This window comes from Chlamydotis macqueenii, chromosome 1, assembly GCF_036417535.1.
Source record: "Chlamydotis macqueenii isolate bChlMac1 chromosome 1, bChlMac1.mat, whole genome shotgun sequence".
Classification (NCBI taxonomy): domain Eukaryota; kingdom Metazoa; phylum Chordata; class Aves; order Otidiformes; family Otididae; genus Chlamydotis; species Chlamydotis macqueenii.
In genome coordinates this window covers 200,454,178-200,475,809 of record NC_141556.1, presented here as the reverse complement: position 1 = coordinate 200,475,809, position 21,632 = coordinate 200,454,178, and the positions used below count along the sequence as shown (strand labels likewise).

The following is a 21,632-nucleotide window of genomic DNA, read 5'->3' as shown; positions in this document are numbered from 1 at the left end:
AACAATAAAGTGTAAATATATATAATAACAAGTGATAATGTAAGTTTAGATGTTATTTGGTCATATAACTAGGGTTGAACTTAGTCCCTTCTGTCTTTTGACTGACTATTATAGTTGTTATTATTTAAAAAGCATCACTTATGACTGAGTCAGCAGTGTTCGTAATCCCCAAGAGTACCTTGCAGTTTGAGATTTCTACCTTTACTGGTTGTGACCAATCTGCATGTGATTTTCCTTACTTATATGATTCTTTTTTTTTTTAAATGAGAGCCTGAGATTAGAATTCCAGCTTCTGTGTGGAGTGGACCTCACATACAGAGTGGAGATAATGTAGCAGAGTGTAACAAGATGAAATTAGTGTTAACAGTAACAGATGATTTTCAACCAAGCATATTCAAAAAGTTTTTATTTCCATATATTACTCCAGTCAACTATTGACAGATGTTCTGCATTATGTTACTATGACAGTAATCTTCCTTTCTCTTTTGAACTGCTGACAACATCGCACATTTGGATTACTCATTTTTATGAAACTTATTATGAAGAAATAATTTACAATTTTAAACACTTATTTGCTGTAAAGGCTTTACAATAGATGTTTAACTGTATCCATAAGCAGTAAGTTGTGTTAATTGTTTTGTTAGTGACAATAGAAAGTAGTGACAGATGACCAGATAGTGGTTCTTATATTTTTATATGATTTTTTTTTTATTTTTGTGTGTATTTTACCAGAAAAAATGTTGATTATTTCTAATTATGCATTTCAGTTGAATAATCTTTTTCTTTAAACATGAGTCATTTCATGTTTGTGCATATTACACCAAGATTTTTATTAGCCTTGACGATTTTTAATTAACTTTCCTTTTTTTTTGACTTTTCATTATTGAATTTATAAATGTAATTTATCATTAGTTAATTCTAAATTTAGTATTCAGAAATTCAATAAAGGCTTCAATAAAGATTTTCTCATAACTCTAAAAATTATCTTCAGATTTATGTTTCTATAAAGGCCATGTTTTGGATTTGTTTAGTTTTATATGACCAACTCCATCACCATGTTTCTTTTGTATTTACTCATACCTTCCTCTATTTCATTTGCTATAGGAAATTGACTTCTACCTTTACTGTTTGAAACAGGTTTGATTTAGGTGTTCTTCGAGAGGAAGACATTGAAACATCAAAGTTGTACTGAAAGACTGCATCTAGTAAGGATGCAGTAAGTCTCTACTTAGGTCATTAGTTAAAGGCTCCCTTGTCAAGATGTTTGCTGCCAGTGCAGAAAATAATAAAAGCAACCGCTTTGTTACGGACATTTAATGGGGATAGAAAGGAACCCAAAATATAGGCCAGATGGTAGAATAATTATAGCAGAATTTATAGAAGTGTGTAGATGTTCTGAGAGCATTTCACAACAACAGACAGGAAAACAACAGGTGTTGCATTTCTCAGGTTTGAATTCACTCAGTAGTCGCAAAATGAAAAAAAAGAAATCTGCCTACTTAAAGTGTGAGCAAGTCAGTATATGCAAAATACAATAGAGCCATGTTTTGCTGTGCATTGTGTTGTGGTGTTGGAGCTGATAGTAATAAATGATTTATTCCCAGGTGGAAGTTCTGATATTTGGATGTTAGCTTTTGCTTTAAATTTAAACAAAAATTCTGTGTATTGAACATTCTTCTAAGACTAAGAGTTCTGAATACTTTCAGCTGGCAATGCTGACATTGCCAGCTTTGCAATATTGTGTTTCAGCTTGTCCCTCTACCGTGATTTATTTGCTATTAACATTAAGATAAGCTTATGAATCATCATGGATCTTTGTGCTGGTTGTAATTCTTGGTCCTTATACTCCCAGTTACCTCATGGTGGCATCTTAAATGTATTCTGTGGTTTTGCTGTCCTGTGGTATGTGATTTTAGCTAAGCAATAATATACATCAGTGTATAATGGAATTTAAGGCCATCCCAATGTGTAGATAAGTATCTTCTCATAGCTATGGATATGGGCACAAGAGACTCAGAACTACAGCTATTAAGGAGCAAAACAGCAGCGCAAGCAAATGCCAGATGAATATCTACACTGAAAAAATGTTTCAGGTCAACAAATTGGAACTTAGTTTTTGTTTCCACAAGAACTAAATAAAGAGCTTGATTTCAATTCTTCTTCAAAAAAAATCCTCTTATTCCAACAATGCTTCATATTTTAAATGAAAATATTTGTTTAATTCTTTTGGACTGAACTGTTTTTAAGTCGTCTGTAAAAACAGTTCTTCCTTTGGATGGCTGTTTGGTCAGACAAATGCTAAAAGGCTTACAGCATACACTGAAAATGAAGGCTATTCGACCTCAGATTCATAAACAGTACTTTCAGAGTTCTAATCAAGGAAATGTTTATGAATACTGAAATTTTTTATTCACATAAGTTATGAAAGCTTTTGTTGAAAATGTGTATGTATCCATAAAGTACTCATGTTATATAAAAAATTATATTTCATATTTTATCAAGAGACTTGTGTCTCTCTGGGATGCTGTTATCTCTTATTCCTTCCCATACTGAGTGAAACCTAGGGTAGTAATATTTAATTTCAATAACAGTTTGACCCATTAGTCATCAGTTTCACCCAAGATTTTTACAGGTTTACTAGTCTTTTAGTGTTTGAGGTAAAATGACTTTGTTTCTGTTTTGGAACCCTTACTATTCCTTTGTTTCAACAACTAAGTCCCCAGAAAGGTAGATTGGACACCCAAAGTATATGAGGTTTGAACTCTTGGAAATTGCATGCTGAAGCTACTAGAAGACCTGAGAATTGGAGACAGGTTTTTTCCTAGGCATGTAGACAAAGAGGTTCAGTTTTCATTCACTGATAACAGGCAGAAAGTCTGCTCTTAGAAAGCCAAGGAAATGAAGTCCTCTCAATTTTCACTGAATTAAAGAACTCTGAGGACCATACTATAGCTCAGTCTTAATGCAATAGTAGATGATGTGCACATAAAATCTGAGAAAGAGAGGCAGAGCTTGAATCCCAAAATAGGCATGCACACATTCTTTGTACAGACAGAGCCAGGCACACCCAGGGTAACAGAGAGAGGGGGACAGTACCTTTGCAGGCAGCTGCATGAACATGGACAGCATAACTAGCCCTATACTATTTTGGTGATTCACTGCTCCAGGAGAACACCCTTCACAACTGCAGCCTAACATTATCTGCTAAGAAGCTGAGCCTTAGTTGGCTCCCAGAGCTCTCATCATGTTGCAGCATGATTTTACTTTGTTCAGAACTTATCAGCTAGGATATCTCTTTCATGACCTTTTATCTAAGTGATAAATGCTTGGTAAAAATTGTAAATTTGCAAGTAGTGCTATAAAATTAATATGTTTTCTTTGTCTCATGAAGCTCTGATAGATCCAACTATGTCGTATCATGTCCCTTTTTAATCACTGTTTCATTAGAGTGTACCAAGTGGCCAGTATAGAGTAGTAGTAGTGATGTATAAAGATATACAAATGGGAGGCCACACGGAATGTAAGATGAAAGTATCAAAATGATACTTTCATAGGAGTTGTCCACTGAAATAAGATCTGGCTTCTAAGGAAGCTAAAGCAGAAGCTGAAGCATTTTTTTTATGCTCGGACAGTTCATGTGCTCTTGTGACTTACAGAAAGCTGTGTTCATGCATGGGTGCCTGAGGTGGAAGGATTCCTTAAGTTTTCTATTTCCTTTTTTTGCACCAAGTCAAGACTTTACTTTCCAGAGGTACTGAAATCACTGTTTATTGTAGTGAAATTATTAAAAAAAAAATTAAAAATAAAAACAAACTGTTGCCCCAATTGCCTGTAGTGGTTTGTGGAATTTCCGATTTTGGAGGTATACAGAACTGGAGTAGACAATGCCATGATTCATTTTGGCTCTACTTTGAGGTGCAGTTGGATCAGATGACTGTCAGAGATCTCTTCCAACCTAAATTCTGTAATTTCATCATTTTAAACTTCTCCACTGTACCTCTTGGGTCAAATCTACTCTAATGAATATGTACTTGATTTGTACCACTTCAGTGCAGTACTTCTCTCTTGAATGTTAAATATTCAGTAGTGATGTATTAAGCCTTGAAAATTTCAAATGTTTCATGTATTGCTTAGACATACCTAGTAGCACTTAACTAAGTTCAGCTAAGAGAAAACAGACACAGGTTGCAAGAAAGGATACTCTGATTAGACATTTGGAAGAAACAAAATCATGTTGAGGGTGGTCAGACACTGGAAGAAGTGGTCCAGAGATGGCTGTCATTTGAGATATTTCACATATAATTGAACAAGTCCCTGAGAAACCTACTCTAGGCTGGCCCTTCTTTGTGGGTGGGGAGTTGGACTAGAAGATCTCCAGAGATCTAATTATTCTATGATTCCATGATACTGTAGGCTACTTTAAGATTTCTTGCAGTAGATATCAAAACGACATAGATACTGTTGCTGCCAAATGTTTAGTTTTATGAATAAATTATTTGTATAACAGAATAATTTAAAAACTAAAGCCATTGTGTCTAAAATAAGAAAACAGAAATGCAGTTGAAAATAAAACAAAAAAAGAAGTGTGCTGTTTAACAAAATGTGCAATATTTTTTTCCCTAAATTACTCCATAATGTCTGTTTTTCTGGGTTACTTGCTAAGAACAGGTTTGAATGAAGCTTCATGCCATGTTACTGCTCCCCAGAATTCTCTTATCCCTCAAGGGTGACAGGACATCTGAATGAGACCTACAGCCTTGATGATGAGCTGTTCTGTTGGGGCTGGCCACAATAAAAAAATTCCCATTCTGGTTTAAAGAAAGACTTTATAGGCTGCAAATAGCTCATATACTGTTCTTGAGGTATCTTTAAATACCTTGGCTTTACTGTGTAGGAACAAACAACAACCCATACCTTCTTATTACACCATCAAAAAAAATCTTAATTCATTTCTGTAACTACACAAAGGATCAACAAACCATTTGGTAGTCTGAGCAGTAATCCCGTGTTGCAGTATTCTGTTCAATGGAGTGTAAGTAGCTTTAGCATGAGCCAGCATGGTGTGTCCCAGGATGCCGTGTCGCAGACATGGCCATGGAATCATATCGTTCCTTTATGTAGACTGAGGTTGCATCAGCCACTGTTTCCATTCTGTGATTTCCTTGTAGAAAAATAGATTTTCTTTTTTTGCCTTTTCATTGCCGTATATTTTAGGATATGTACCCCACAGAGTTAAACAATTTCTGATTAGATTGCTTTAGTGTGTGTGATAAACATTGCATACGTATCTAAGAGTTACGTTAAGTCTTAATAGTTGCTAATAGAATTCTGTGACACAGGCATGGCTGAGAGATTTTCCCTGAATGTTGACAGCCTCAGGAGAGGATGTTAACAGAAAATAAATGACTGGCAAACAGTTTTTAAAAAAAAAAAGGGGGGGGGGGGGGGGGAGAGAAAAAAAAGAGAGAGACTCATGACTGCAGTCCAAGGGGTCATTGTTTCAGAAGAGGAACAAGAACTATGAGGGAGATGCTTACTGGAAAATCTGTATCTCATGGGATGTTGACCAGAAAAAATGAACCATAGCAAAGTAAGCAGTTTTCTGTTGGCTCTCCTTATTGTAAGATAGCTTTCAAGCTGGTGCTATAAAACACATTACTGCGGTGCCTCCCATCATTACCATGGCCTAATATATTGAGTATTCTGTACCCCTGTTTAGTCACACCAGCACCATCACAATGTAGATTTCAGCATGCAATTTCCAGAGCTCTGCAGAGGAATTATGTCTGATGTAGTCTTGACTTTGTCCAAGGATTATGATAGGCTGTCCTGTCTGTTACCTGCAAAGGAATATTATGGGCTGCTGTTTTCCCTGCCCTGCAACTTTTTACCAGTGGAGGTGGGAAGTAGGACCATAGTCTCTTTCAGAAGGAAAGGACACTGAAGTTTCTTTTAATGTTTGTCCCCTTTGCTCTGCACATTTTGTGGTTTCTGGTTCTACCAAGGCATAGTTCCAGCTTATATTTCCTTACCCAGTTATACTCTACATAACAGCAAATACAATCTAGCAGCTAGTAACTGATGTGTTTAGTTGTGGAGAAGGAAAAGACTAGAAGGCATGAAGTATAACAGCGTTTTCTAACTGGATTCTGTGTTTAGCGATCATATAGGAAATATCTGAAAGTAGGTATTTTTTGTATACATCAATCATGAACTTCTCAGTATGATGTTACAGTTCAACATCATCATTCTGGTTTCCTTATTAAATATAGGAAACAGCAATTCATGGCAAGTTAAGTTCCTGTTTTGATAAAAAAAAAATTAATATGGTAACTGGAATGAGATCCCGTTTGCTAATGCTTCCCCCAGCTACACTTTACTGCACATCTGCTTCTGGCACATTGTTAGGTAGCCTGTTGATGCTAATGAACTGAGAATTTTTATGCTCAAACACTGTGCTCTTGTGTTAGTATTCAGACTTTCTGAGCAAAGAGGGGGTTTCTGAGGCATTTCGGACTGAAATAAAGAAATAACAATATTTTATTTAAAGCGCTAACCAGCAGTTTTGGTCTGTATGCTCTAAAATAAAAAAAAAAGAAAAGAAAACTATTTTAAAACAAAATAAGACTCCAAATTAAGTTCCTGTGTGATTTACCATTTGAAAGACAGTATGTGCCAGCACCTTATCATATACCTGAAATACTGCACTATTCACATGTTAGTTTAATAAAGGATAACTAGCTCAAGTAGAAAAAAATGACAAGGGAGCAAGTTGTTGTATGCCAATTGCTTCTGAGACACGACGCGTTACCCTCTCTGTGCTCAATGCCAGAAAAAATACCTCTGTTTCATTTCTTAGCAGTGTAACACGATTACTCCTGCTGGCATTTACCACTGAATGCCAAGGCTTAGGAGCACACCTATGGAACAGCTGCTCTACTGTGAGTAAAATAGAACGCTGGCATAACTGCTTGGTTGACCTTTGCTTAATCTAAACTCTGATTAACTGAATACTTACTCCCCTAGCAGTGCTACTCACCATCGTTTGCTCTTGGACTTACCCAAGGTCCTGCATTTTTTTTACTGGTAACTTTGAATTCTTCTAAAACTAGTGGAAAAACAGAATTGCACTCAGTGGTTTTTGGCTGTGCATATTCATACAACGTTGAATACAATTTTCCATCTAGGCACAGAAATGAAATCACTTCTGTAGTGATTTATATGATTCTCCCTTTCAAGAAAAGTTCTCTTTTGGGACCACACCATGGGAAAAAAAAACACTATAGAAGAGAATACATTTGAAATTAAATAAAACAGGTGAAGGAAAAGTACTTGATTCATTGTAGAGGACTTCTCTGAGCCTAAAGTTGTATAAAAGATAATGTGAAAACCTAGCTGCCTCTTTATTCCTTCCACTCTTCAATATGCTTTGGGATTAGAGAAGATAAGGAAGGCTTCTCCCTGAAAATGGAATAGATGCTTATTAGATGTTAAGATACATGAAAAAATATTACTTGAGCCACCCTAGACCACACTTAGAGATTTATTTTTGTAAAAAAAAAAAAAAATCCTTTTATTCTACCAACCAGAAGCTCGCATTAATTGAAGTTTTGGAATATTCTGCTAGGAATTGCTTTGCAAGCATTTTAGGTGTTGCTGATAAGTTTTGATATTATAACAATGGTATGCTAAATTAATCTTATCATGTACAGTTTAAACTTAAATTTCTAGTTTTGTTTTAATAAGAAAGATTCAGGAAATAGTGAAATAAACAGTTATAAAGAAGTGTGTATGGTAGATGTATTATTTTATTTTGTAATATAAATCTTTTCAGAATTAGGATATTTGAACTTGTAGACCACGTTATTGGTGTAATAGAAATTATTGATATAATGTGAATTTATTTTTAGAAAGAAGTTACATACTGTTTCAGCTTTCATATACCTTTTCCCAGATATTATAGCTGCCGTATCTAACCAAAGATGTATCTTAGTTCATGCACTGAAAGCTGAAAATCCTGAATTGCCTGGACCATAATATGGTCCTGTTAAAGACCATATTATGGAAGGTAGGAGTGATGGAACAGTTGGGAGAGCATGGATCACAAAGAATGATCATGAAGCCTGAATCACAAATTGAGAAGTAGCTAGATTTTACACCATCTTGGAGGTGATGGTAGTTTTCTCACTGTCAGGGGACAAACACATGGATTATGTTGGCTTGCCTGGTAGGAGAAGCAAAGTTTTCTACTGAGTTGATGATGGATGAAGGCCCTTCGGACTGAAATGCTACATGGCCATCCAAGATCAATAAGTCATTAAACAACCTTGCATCTCACTGACAAATGAAGTCAATGTATTTTTTTTTAATTGGAGTTGGGAAAGGAGAGGGAAATTAAGATATTGTAGCTAATCTGTTAGAGGATTTCTCCTTTAAAACAAACATCACTTCAGTTTTTCTACAACTTACTTTAAACTTCCTTCCCTTCAAGACCTGATCTCTTCCAAGCATTATGGCAGTGGCAGTGGATGTACTAGTGATAAATGATCCATTTAATGAGTGGAGTTGTCTTTTGAGACTGTTGTACTGCACTACTATGCTGCCTTGTGGTCGTATAAGACAGAAAGAAGAATAAGCATAAGGGTATTTTTTACACTTATGTTGTAACATACATTTTATTATCATTTTACTGCATTCAGATCTTAAATTATTTATAAGACATCTGTGAATGAGATATGTCTTCAGCTTTATGTAGAGCAGCACAAACAATTACAAACTTTGCTTTTGTGATCTAATGAAAGTTTTTGTTATTGTGTATTTCCTAGTGTTATTTAATTATATGAGTTCAGAGTTAGTATCACCCATACTAGTCTTTTATCTGAGTGGAATATAAGCATCTATGTTCCTGGCAGTGTTTCTCTTTAGCAGTTACATTAAAAGTTTATTTGATTACAGCAATAGAATGAGTATATTAAATACAAGTTGAAATGATTATATCTACTTTTATTATAAAAAAAAACAATTTACAAAATCTGGCCTAAACAAAATGCAAAGTTCCTGCTATATGAAAAAAGACATTGTTATAAAAAGTCATTAAAAAAATCGTGCAGACAAGAGTCATTAACTGTGCACATTTAGCTAATGAAAATGGAAAGCAAAAATCTCCTGATTCATAATCATTTGGGTTGAGGGCTCATAATCAATGATAAAAAGATCACCGATTAAATGTTTAAACATGATGGAAACATAATGGCGATGTGTCTGACACACTGACAAAAAACAATAAAATTCACTGGGTGATATTTACCTGTATTTTGGATTATTTTGTCACTTCAAAGATGCTTCTATGGAATTACTTGCCTGTCAGCATTTCAAAGAATAAAGTACTTTTCAAACAAGGTATGGATGCCTGGCAGGTACATTGTGTAATGAGAGTGTAGCTTCCCAGTTTTCTTATTCAGTGTCTAGAGTAATTTTCTAATCTTCTAGTAGCTGGTATTTAGAAAAGAGCATAGTTTGTCTTTCTCTGTTTAGTGACAGCATGTGTAATCTTAGTTTCTCATTCTTTTCTGGCTTAGTAGTAAACATTAATCTTTCTATGCAGAAGCATGTGGCTTGCAACTACTTGTAGAGTAGGTTATACAGTAACTTAACATTTATCCTATGGTACCATAGTCAGGACTGTGACTATATTATGTAAAGAAATTGTACCAAAGATGTACAGTATAAAAGTTTCAAAACATAGACCTTGAGTGTGGACTGCTACGTAACCACTGAGATACCTAAATAAGTCTTCTGAAGATAACAGATTCTTCGGTCTGAGATTGTTAGTGTTTTGAGGATCAGACTCAGATTTCATTACTTAAGACACATCGTTTATCAAGATTGCAAGGTGCGATGTGTGTCTTTTTTCTCATCTTGGCACATAATGCATTGTGTTGATTCCAAGCTTGCTGCTCCTGGTAACGGGCTCAATAGTTGCATGTAAGACAGAGTGAAAGAATTGTGTTGGGGCTTGTGTTCTGTAAGGATAATTAAGGCCAGTTATTCCCCCCACCTCTATTAGTTTCTTGAATTTAATATAAAATTTACACAAAAGAATGATCTTAAAGCATACTTGAAAGGAATGCAGTTATTTGCCCAAACTTAGTAAAGCAAAGATAGTAATGACAACCATTTTGATGGAAGATATAAGCTCTCCTGTTTGTAAAGGTGAAATAGAGTTTCAACAGAATGTTAGAAATTTGATTAAAGTTTCGTTGTACAAAGTGAGCTGCACTGAACAAAGAATGGAACAGAAATTTATTTAGAATGGATGGGTTGCATTACACATAATCTACTGGTTTTCTTTATACTTTTAAATGGTGTTAATTTTCTGTTTACCAAGTTTGAAATAATTGAAAATAGTATTAATATTTGAGTTTACAGTGTATTTATGCAAATATTTTTCATTAATCATAATAAGTGACAAACCCACATTAACTCAAAATGTTGAAAAATCAGGCAAGAACTTCAGGATTCTTTGTTTTCCTTTTTTTTTTTTTTTCCCCTCTCTTTTAGAATTGGGCAGAAAAAGCAGAGAAACAGAAACTACTGTCAGACACCCTTGACCTTTCAGAGCTTTTTCATCCAGACATATTTCTCAATGCCTTACGCCAGGAGACTGCAAGGTGAGGGAAAAATAATCTACCTGTTTATGTGTGCTTGTATGCCATTGTTCCCTGTGCGTGAAGATGGATATTTCATTGTGAGGACACAGATCCAACAAATTATGTCAGTTGCTGTCATTAGTCATCTCATTTTTACTACTTTACATGGAAGTAGAATAGCTGTGAGTTACTTGTTTAAATGCTGATTATTTTTTTAAATTTTAGATTAAATTAAAATTGTATTTTTCTTCAAAATAAGACTTGGTACGATATGGTACACATTAAAAGTTGAGTTGTTTTTTTTTGTATTTTGTCTCCTGTTGTTATATGTCTCCAAGATTTGCTGTATATATGTTTCCTTTGCAGAGTAATGCGGTGTTCAGTGGACAGCCTTAAATTCACAGCATCATGGAAAGGGCGAATACAGGAAGGCAAACTCCAAGTTAAGGTATTTTACTAGGATGTTTTACTAGAATTTTATGAGGATGTTTTATTAGCATAGTCAAAGTCATCTGTTCATAAACTTACCGGAAAAGTGAGCTGTAAATACATTGGCGTACCTGAGATACAGAAGCTGGTTAATGGTATACACCTACAAAAGTGGTAGTACAAAAATTCCACAGGAATGGGAGAAGGAAAGCAGTTGTCTTTTTACCTGTTCCTAGTCACAGTGCTTATTTAAAGTTTAAAATAATTACTCCATTCTCATCATCCACCTCTTGGATAAAAATTGAAGCTGCAATTCCATTCCATTAGTTAATGTCTAACGGTTGTCCAGAAAGACTGGTGGCGGGTAGCAAGAGGAAATACACATGTAAATCTCTAAGTTTAAGGCCATGAGTTAGCGTTTGTCAAATTGCTGAAAAGAGATGTCTATGGAAGTAAGCAAACCAAAGTAAGATATAAATGACTAGCTTTTGATATGATAAAGACCCCAATACTATGCATGTGAATTATAGATACTGTGAAATCCATGCCTTCCATAGTAGTTGTAATTTCTTACGTTGTTTAGCACAGAAATGAGAACATGACTATGGGTATACTCAGCCAAAGAGTATCTGAAAGTACATTGTTCCAATGTTGGGGTTTTCTTCAATGTCTTTTAATATAGAATCAAATTCAAAAATTTGGTCTTCAACTTCAAAGGAGTTCCTATGATGGGTTGAAGTTTTCCAGGAGATCAAATAATGTTATTTTATGTAACTACAATGTCAGAGGAACTACCAGTATCTATTTTACTAGATAAAGCTAGGGGTTTTTTTTCCAAAATCTCTCTATGTGGAGAGATTTTGAGTTTGAAAAGAAATGGTTCAAATATTAAATGTAACACTGTGCTTTGAAAGCAACAAACCTGAAAATTTTAGGGAAGATTCAAAGAAAAGATCACAAGAAATGTGGCGAGGGAAGGGAGAGGAGTGTCACACTTTCGTAAAGAAGAAAATACCTTAAGCTTTTGACAAGAGGTTGAAGGAGAAAAAAAGTTTCCAAATAGAAAGTCTGGAAAATTTAATTTGTTTCACTGAGATCTCATTATAATAATTTGTGGAAGTTAAAGCTAGAGAAAAAGTAATACTCCTCTGAGCTTTCTGTTTGCAGTTGTTTTGGTTCAGGTTATCCACAGTTTTGGAGGCTTTACTGTGAGTCCTCCTCTGTATGGAGCACAGATTGCTTCAACGAGTGTGGCCAGTTCTCTGGTCTTTGTCCTGTCTGAGGTCAAACACAGGTTTTATTCTATAGCTTTTTAAAATGCAATCTATTGAAACTTTATTTCATGTTAGAATATGTGTATGTGCATCTTGCACAATGTAAGGAAGAGTCCTCAGCTCAGAGTTAGAACTGAAATATTAGTTTAAAAAAGAAAATTTTTGAAGACTGCAATGCCTGTCTACAATGAAAAGAATAATTAGTTATTTAACAGGCAAAATGTAATCTTAGCTAGTATACAGTTAGTAGAGAATTAACAAAAAAAAACCAACACTTGGGAGGAAGGCATTGCTTTTCAAGCATGACAGTTTACCCCCATTGTGTTGCTGTTCAATTGCAACTTTTCTTGTCAAATAAATAATTTCAGAATACTGTAATTACCTAAGCAAATTATTTCTGTTATGTCTTCTATGATACAGATCTTCATTGTAACATCATACTTAACCACTTTTAAAAATTTTGTACACTTTTAAAAATTTATTGCAGGAGAAAATACATTAGAAAATTATACTTTCCTCCATCCAGTTTCCAAGGTTTATGAACCTTGTATTTGGTGAAAGGCTACCTCAGTAGGCCTACTGAGGTGAAATTATTACATTAAATTATACATTTAATTCAGGGCTTTAGTATGACAGTGTATGATTTTCAGATTGTAGACATCTGTACCAGCTTAAGGTTCAGCCTTTTTAAAAGCTGCATGAAAATTACTATTAAGTTGTGTTACTGCTAAAATTGAAGTTACCATTTCAGCAGACCAAACTGACTGTTATTATTATTACTTATAATGGCAAATGATTATTATTTGTGCTGGGAAAATAAAATTATCAACAGATATTGAAAATTTTATTTGGATGAAATCTAGAATAGATATCATTGTCATTAATTTATGCAGGACTTGAGTGAAGAAAAAAAGAATGTTTAGTTTAAAGGCTGAAAGTACTTACTAATTAAAAGAAAGCACTTAAAACATGTTACATATAAACCACTGCATAGTTACTTATAGAAGCATATGAGAATCTTACTTAATTTTTCCAAATAGTTTAAGAAATCTTGAGTTATGTTAAATAAAATTTTCATATTTTATTTCATATTATTTCAGTATATTTTGTTTGCCTCTGCAGAAGCTGTATAATCACGCATTCCATTCTTTGAAAGCTGTGCTCAGACTTCCAAGTAGGAAGTCATGCTTATTGCAATGATTGTTCTCTTCTTCTTAACATTGTAATGATTGTGCACTTGGCTGTTGCTATCATATTTCCGTTAATCTAATGCCAGGCAATGGCAGTTTCATAAATGATGACGTTTACAGGTGTTTTTCTCTAACATTTCAAAGAATGTGAATCCAAATCAGAGGAAGTTCACACTGAAGCGTGATCCAGATCTTGCCATTAAATTGTGTTTCCTATTCCTACGTAGAACATTACAATAATTAGTTTCCTGTTATTTAAGATTTTTGTCACAGTAAAAAGTATGATCGTTTATTAAAACACAGTGTAATCTTTACTGACATTTGAAGTCTGTTATATATGTTTGAATATTTTGTATTTCTGTGACAGATCAGTGGCTTACAACTGGAAGGCTGCAGTTTTGATGGAAATAGACTTTCAGAAAATCTGCATGATTCTCCCAGTGTGTCATCTGTTCTCCCTTGTTACATGGCCTGGATTCCACAGGTACTAAATTATTAAAAGCTCTAAACTTTCAAGACCCATAATTTTCTTTTTTCTGTGTAGTAGCTTTTCAGTATGGTGTTGCTGGCCTGTTTTCAGCCCTCATTTAAAAAAAAAAAATCCCTGTATTTAATAGGAAAATAGTTAACTTCTTTTGTAAAAAACAAGAACTTATTATAATTTTGTCAATATTTTTTTAGCTTCTATTGCTTAGATTAAGACAAGGCTTTATTTCAGTCATACGTTTTTTTTTCCTTGTCTTTTAAAAAACATTAACATATTTTCAAAAGTGTATTTAGTAAATATATACGTCAGTTTGGGATTATATTCCTAGAATATGTTTTCTTCTCATTTTAAACATTAAATTAAAGTGCAACAGCAATAAAAAGATAGAGAAAATAATTTGATCTGTAAGCAAGGAATGCCTTTCCCCTACTTACACTAATTTAAAAAAATGCCAATGCTTGCAGAACTGTGTAAGACAAAAGTGAAATAATCCAAACAGTAAAAATTATTACTGCTTCTGCTCTCCAATTAAAACAGCAATCTCTGATGAATAAAGCAAGAAGTTACACAGAAGATATTCAAGGATGTCTAGGAATTACGAATTAATATACTTACAGTCCTATAACTAAGCGAAAGCTTATTGTAGAATTAATCATCTCATCTAACTCTAGCTATCTAAAATTTAATTGCCCTGTATGACTTAGTTGCCTTAGCTGCTTCTTTGGTCTCGGGAAAAGATAGGAATCTCAGGAAGTCCATCCCACCATAAGGTAACTGGGATAAAACTGTGTCTAGATGTGACTTTAGAGACACCCTAAACCACTAACTGTGGGATAAACAGGTGAGAAGAATCGCACATACAGATCTAAAAGAAAGTATATAAAGACCAAAATCAAGTGTAAATGTAGAAAGTAAGAAATAGGAGTGGATGGAGATTTTTCCACTTCTTTTAACAATAAATAAAATTAACAGGATATAAAAAATGAAAAATAATGTCATCTTTTGTCCTGTCCTGTAGATATTAACTCATCAAGCAAATTAATTTATTAACTGGAGGAGTTTGTTATTTGGCAACCTAGAGAACTCTGCAGAGTTCTCTCTTGAGAAGGCTAGGTCTGGTTAGAAGAATGTTAAGGAAAAAATTTCACAGGACCCAAGTAGTTGAAATTTCAGTTAGAATTGAATTTATTAATTATAATAAATTACAGCAGTGATGAAATTTGTGGTGTATTGTGATAGGTTTTGTGCAAGCAGCTCCATTGCTAAAACACTACTGTATCCCAACTTTTTTTTTTCCTTTCTCATTGTTATTTCCAGCACTGGCAGTATAGGATTATATTATAGTACAGCATTAGAAGTATAGTGGTCAAGATTTAGACTTTAAACACTCAAGTAAATACTAGCCATCATCTGTACTATTGCTCCCAGCTTTGATGGGAAAGAAAATACTGAAAATTAGAGAGCCATAAAACACCACAAAACCTATTACAAAGTTGGCCAGTGAAAGATTTTTCAGTTCTTCAGTAGTTTACAAGGTTTGTTTTGTTCAGAGAGATAAACAGATTTCTAATTGACTTGCAAGGTGGTGCATGGGATAAATACTGAATTGCCAGACATGTTAATATATACAGTCAGTGCTGGGGGGGACAGGGTGGGGCAGTGATATACATGGTTTTATGTGGTAACACCAAATGTTTATCTTATGAACACGAAAAATGAGGATTGTAAGTAACCTTCTCTTTGTTCTGAAAAACGTTCGTCTTATGTTAGAGATAAAACAGATTCTTAAGTGTTTTTCTGAATAACAATTTAGATTTTTTAAACTTCAAAGGTAAGATCCAGAAGTTATGTGTGACATCAGCAGGGAGCTTTATCTATAAAACATAGAAGTGAGATAATTCAATAAACAGTGAATTAAATTTCTTCCAATGTACTACTTGAAATTAATAGCAACTGAAATCTTTGTGTTGGAAAAAAACATAATTCTTCTAAAACATGAGCCAAAACTTGTCAACTGTCCGGATTTTAAATATAAAAATCTCTAAGGAGAACTTTTCTGAATTGTTCTACCCCTAAGTTGTTTTGCTGTGGATTTCACTGTAAGAACTGACCACAATCAGACACTGTGCTCAGAAACCGAGGCAGAATTGGAACTTTATGCACTTCCCCTTATCTCATTATCCTCTCCTTAGGAGAAGAGTGCGTGAAGTAGAACATATTATCTTAGGATTCTTAGGTTTTGAATTTGTTTTCTTTTCCCCATAAATATCTCTTACAAAAATTGGTATATTTATAATGCAATGCTTTGAGGTAATTTTCAACCAAACTAAAATAAAGTGAACTCTCTGAAACAGAAACACACAAAAAAAAACCCCTAGCGTACAGGATTTCTCTGAGAGAACCCCCTCAAAATACTGCAATGCTCAAAATGGAGTATTTTGAGCTACTAACATGGTGCTTATTCTCATTAAACTGTGAAGGTCCTTTCCTATTTTAATTCAGTGATGGATCCCATGCTGTGAACGGTGTCGCTAAGGGAATGGAACCATGTGTGTAGCAGTGTAGACAAAGAGAAATTTTGAACTGTGCGTAAGCCAAGGACATAAGGATTTGTGGTTCAAAAAAACTTTCGCAGAATGGTTTTAACCCTCAAATAGTATGATTCCTTAAAACATAATTGGGATTGAGAAAGATGTGAGAACAGCTATTTTGACCCAAAAAGGTACAAAAAGAGGTCTTTGAAGGCAAACTGGCCAACTTTTGGCCTCTCAGCTTTGGCAAAATTCAAAGAAAATTCTAAGATTCACATTTTACTCTCAGACTGGTCAGCATTTTGTCTTCCTCAGTAGTGTTAACCAAGGGATAAATGTGGTAACTATAATCCTTCTGAGAACAGCTGAGTTCTTTTGACAAACTTCTGATTATTAAGTTATTCTGGAAAACTCTTACAGTGCACAGACCTTGTGTAGGGATTTAAACACTGATATTCAAAAGACATAAAAAGACATTCAAAAGTTGATTTTCAAAAGGAATAACAAAATTCTTCAGAAATGGCTTGCACTCAACATGCAAGGCAAAGTGCTTGAAACAGTTATTGTTTGCATGTTTCCTTTTTCCTGTTTTTAATTATTTTCTAATATTGAAGCTTCACTAACTTGCACTTGATGTGATTTGCGTTAAAATACCGCTATTTTTTATTTCAGATTCTGTTCTGACAAGTGTGCTGCTTTGGTATTTGATTCTTGAAAATCTTCTGACATTTTCCTGTTGACAGGAAGGGAGATCTTGCGTGTAACGGAAAACATGCTTAATACCAGTCAAATCAAACCCTGAATTATTTACACTAAATAAATACGTCATAAATTATGATGGGTTGAAACCTGGATTAAATGCTGTAGGAAGTCTAAACTGAGCCTCTGAGCTCAATTCTATAGTCCTGCATAGGAACAATGCCCTGTGCAAAGCCCTGGGGGAAACTACTCGAAGGCACACACTTTGTAATGCAGAGAGGAGAGGAGCTGTTGCTGTTCTCAGAACACAGCATTGCCAACTCATCGGGAAACAGACTGAGAGGTAAAACCATGGCTTTGACCAAGGTCCTTCCCTAAGTAGTGTTTACAACATAATTGTAATCTTCATAATAACAGTGTTGTTAATACCGTACATTAGGAAAGTACATGTATAGGAGAATACAAATTATAAATTAATTTAACCAAAAGTTCAAAGCACTCGGTTCAAATCTGAACACTTAAAGTTAACCTGATCATTTCCTATTTAGGCACTTAATGGAAACAGCATGTTTTCCAGACTTGCCAAAGAACCCCAGTGGTGACTGTGGTCAGTATTAGTATGAAAGGAATTAAAAACAAAAAATAAAAACCTGCTTTGTTTTTCTAATAATGTAACTTCTTACATATGCTTCCATGTTTGGATGTGCTAAAAGTATACGGGAAGGACTTGGGAATTTAGGGTTTTTTATTTTTTTAAAGCCTGGTCTAACTAAATTGCGCTTAATACTTCTGGGTTCTGCTTAATATCCTGCATGAAGAGGGGGCCCTGTGAGGCTCTAATGTAAGGTATAGTAGCCCTCTCTGTATCAGGTAACAACGTGTATATTTGAATTCACTTATTTGAGAAATCATTGTTTAAATCCATGAGGCAGCCTGGAAAGTGTGGGGTAAGGTGGGGGGTTTTTTGTGCAGTTCCTGAAGTATCCCACTTACAGCTATCTCGGAGGCAGATCCCAACTGGCTGCATTGCAGGAGGAGCAGCAGGGTTGTGCTGTGGGGACGGAGGAGGTGAGGCGGCGGGGCTTGCTGAAAGCACCGGCTGCCCCAGTGCTCCGGCCTGCCCTGCTTAGCAGCTCCCTGCCCTACAGCACTGCTGCTCTGAGGGGCCTTCTCCCCTGTGGAAACTGTTCAACACTTCCCTTGTCCCTGGTTTGCAGAATCTTTCGATATGTAATTTTGGGGATTTTTAGCCAAATGAAGATTTTTATATGTAGTACATAGGACCACCCGATTACATACTTTTTTTGTGGTTTCAGTTTAACAAACTGGAGAGAAAAGGTAGAGGCTTAGTTATGAAGTCTAGCGAATTTTCTGAAATCTCTGCTTTGTTAGTAAACCTTCTTCTATGTAGCCTGGACCAAGAGTTGCCTGTCCAAGGCTGCCATGTCTAAACTGTCTCTTAGGATCCCACTTTAGATTGCATATCATTGGAGATTGCTCCTTTCTCCTGTCTTGTTGTCTGTTTAAGTGATCGTGTCTGTTTGTTGACAGGATGCCTACGGTCCATATTCTCCAGAGGAATGCGTATCTCTACCAGTCTACACTAGCGTGGAGAGAGATCGTGTGGTGACAAATATTGATGTACCTTGTGGAGGAAACCAAGACCAGTGGATTCAATGTGGCGCTGCTTTGTTTTTAAAAAATCAGTAATCTGAAATGGCGTTAAATTAACTTTCGAAGTTAAGAATCATTTAAACACCTCAGTTGTTTCTTATTAAAGTAAAACTTTAGGTTCATTACTTATATATTTTTAAAGCAGTGGTTTATAAATTCCTCTGTTTATTTTTTTAAGATATATAAAATTAATCCTAATGAATAGAACTTTATTGTATCTTTGTGGGATATTGTAGAAGTTGACATGGCACTATTCAGCAAACTGTTAATTTGGGTTGTTTCTCTAGATTGTAATGTGCTGTATTTCTTTCTCAGTCTTGCTGAAATCTCTTATGTTTTGCCCATAAATATTAAATATAAATTCAAAGTCAGCAGTTTTTCTTTGATCAGATTTTTTTTCATTATCCTTTTTGAACTGTTATTTTAAGCCTTCATTCTTTAATAAAAGAAAATGATAAAACTTACCTGTTGTAATTGAAATGGAATGTTTTACTTGCCTATAAAAATCAGGATAAATGTTTTGGTCTGTTTTAATGATGTTTTACTTGTAATCATATTTCTTTGTACTGCTAGTAAATAATAGGAGCTTCATAAACTTCTTGTGGAGTTAAAATTCAGTTAGACTACCAACTTGGAAGTTTACTGGAAAAAAAAAAAAACATTTTATGAAGCTGTACTACATTCCAGTAAGAAAGTGCACATAGATGCCCCATCCCTGGAAACATTCAAGGCCAGGTTGGACGGGACTCTGAGCAGCCTGATCTGGTTGGAGATGTTCCTGCTTCTTGCAGGGTGTTGGACTAGGTGACCTTTAAATGTCCCTTCCAACCCAAACTATTCTATGATTCTCTGATTCTACAAGTGCTCAAGAGATACAAACAATTACTTAGACAAACAAAAGAGGTTTTCACCCAGTTGTTAAGTCGTTAACAGAGATGTAATAGTGGGTTTGGTGTGATGTGAGAGACCTTACAGCTGCACTCATGTTGTTACTGCAGGATACTCACGTTTTATTTCACTGATTCATTATGTATCATGTTGAGATGCTGCCATAGCTTTGGTGTGCAGTTAGACAAAATCCCAAAAGAAGCAGGAAACCCCAAATCCATCAGGAAGCAGCATTACTGAAGAATGATGAAGTCTCAATATAAGAATTGTAAGTGTCTAATTTTTAACTGCAATTACAGAGTCACCTCATGAAGCTATTTTTAAAAGCCAAAAGCATAAAAACTTTCGTGTGGTTTGCTTAGAAAACAGAATAAGTTTCTTGACTCTGATATCTCTGATAGATTTTATGTTTATTTTAAAGTAGTATTTAAATTAAGACTACATTTCACTTGCTTGATTACTTTATTGGTGGCTTGAGGGAAGGAGAAGAAAAGCAGAGAAAAGATAGCCACATCTCCAGATTAGCTTCCTGAAGAAAGGTTTAACTCTGTTCTACTCTATTGTTGATCCCTTAAACTTTGTCTTTTGTCTTCTGTTTGGAAAGTTTCCCGGTTTAGTTGTTTTTCTAATGAAAATATGTCCTAAAATAATTTAATACAAATGCACATACATTTTTGAAATTTAATCCTATTTAAAGCAGTATGGATTCTCTTGATAATTTTTTGGATAATTGTCTCATCTTCCTTTATACATTTGACTTTGATTCTTTATACATTTGACTCTAAAGTGTAGCAAATTTGGAAAATATTTGTGAAGAAAATTCTGGAAGAAAATGACAAAGTCTCCCACAGAACAGAAAGCACCCTTATAAATGCGAATACAAGCTCTGTGAGGATCTAGAGGGTGACTTGTATTCTGTTGTGCTAGGCTTTCTTGGTGAAACGTCACTGGGAGAGAAACCAATTTTAGTGAGCTGAACTGTGCCTTCGGTTCCCTATAGGCACATGTAAAGATCACGTTGCAGCCTTCCTTTTTGGATCCAACATATAGCAGACTGGACTTTAACTTTCATGTTTTCAAAACTGAGGGATCATATTGGGTCCTGCTTCTCTTTTGTGGACAGGTAGAGAAATACAGATATTCAGGTAACTACCTATGTTAGGGCAAAGATGTCTGGAAAACATACCTTGTGTTTTAACTTGCCTTGCACAGAAAGTAGAGACTAGAACTGCAGTACATGCTTTCTTTCTACACAATGCTGTAGTCTAAATGAAAGATACTGCAGGTAACTACTACTGTGTATCATAGGAATGATATTTTTGGTAGTAAAAGACAGAACTGTAAAGTGTTTATTACCACCAAAGTGCAGCTGTATCACAAGCACAGGCCGTTCAGAAGTATGAATCAGGAAACATAAGAAATAAAAACATCAGAAATGCCTTGATGGTCTGACTAGTTTTTTGACGACTCTGTTCTGCTATTCAGTTTCAAGGGCGTAGGAACTTCTAAGACTAAAATATGTAAAGAGATCTTAGAAAACACACATTACTACTCTGTAAACACCCTCTTCTGAAGACTTGAGAAAGAGGCCCATCTTCAGCAAGTGCAAATTGTTGTCAGTAGAAATCAAAGAGACAAAATGCGAAGTGAAATCATAACAAAACCTTTGAAAATAAGATTCTGCAGTGATATCTGAATGTCTGAGGGTGTTTAAAATACGATTTTTCACAAATGCATTTATTTTATATTTCAAAAAGAGTAATTTCTTCCTTTTGCATTTCATAGCAGTGATGTATTCGTCAGGTATTGGT

At 34.9% G+C, this 21,632-nt stretch overlaps 1 protein-coding gene across 2 annotated transcripts in view; it reads left to right on the top strand.

Annotated features, from left to right (window-relative positions):
* Positions 1 to 21,260, top strand: part of DYNC2H1 (dynein cytoplasmic 2 heavy chain 1) — a 166,929-nt gene extending 145,669 nt beyond the window's left edge. For both annotated transcript variants that reach the window (XM_086739589.1, XM_086739588.1), the window contains 4 exons: positions 10,561 to 10,670; positions 11,016 to 11,097; positions 13,910 to 14,026; positions 18,811 to 21,260. In XM_086739589.1, the coding sequence (XP_086595715.1) occupies positions 10,561 to 10,670; positions 11,016 to 11,097; positions 13,910 to 14,026; positions 18,811 to 18,969 (468 nt within the window). In that variant the 3' untranslated portion in view covers positions 18,970 to 21,260. The remainder of the gene's footprint in view (positions 1 to 10,560; positions 10,671 to 11,015; positions 11,098 to 13,909; positions 14,027 to 18,810) is intronic.
* The last annotated feature ends 372 nt before the right edge of the window (positions 21,261 to 21,632 follow it).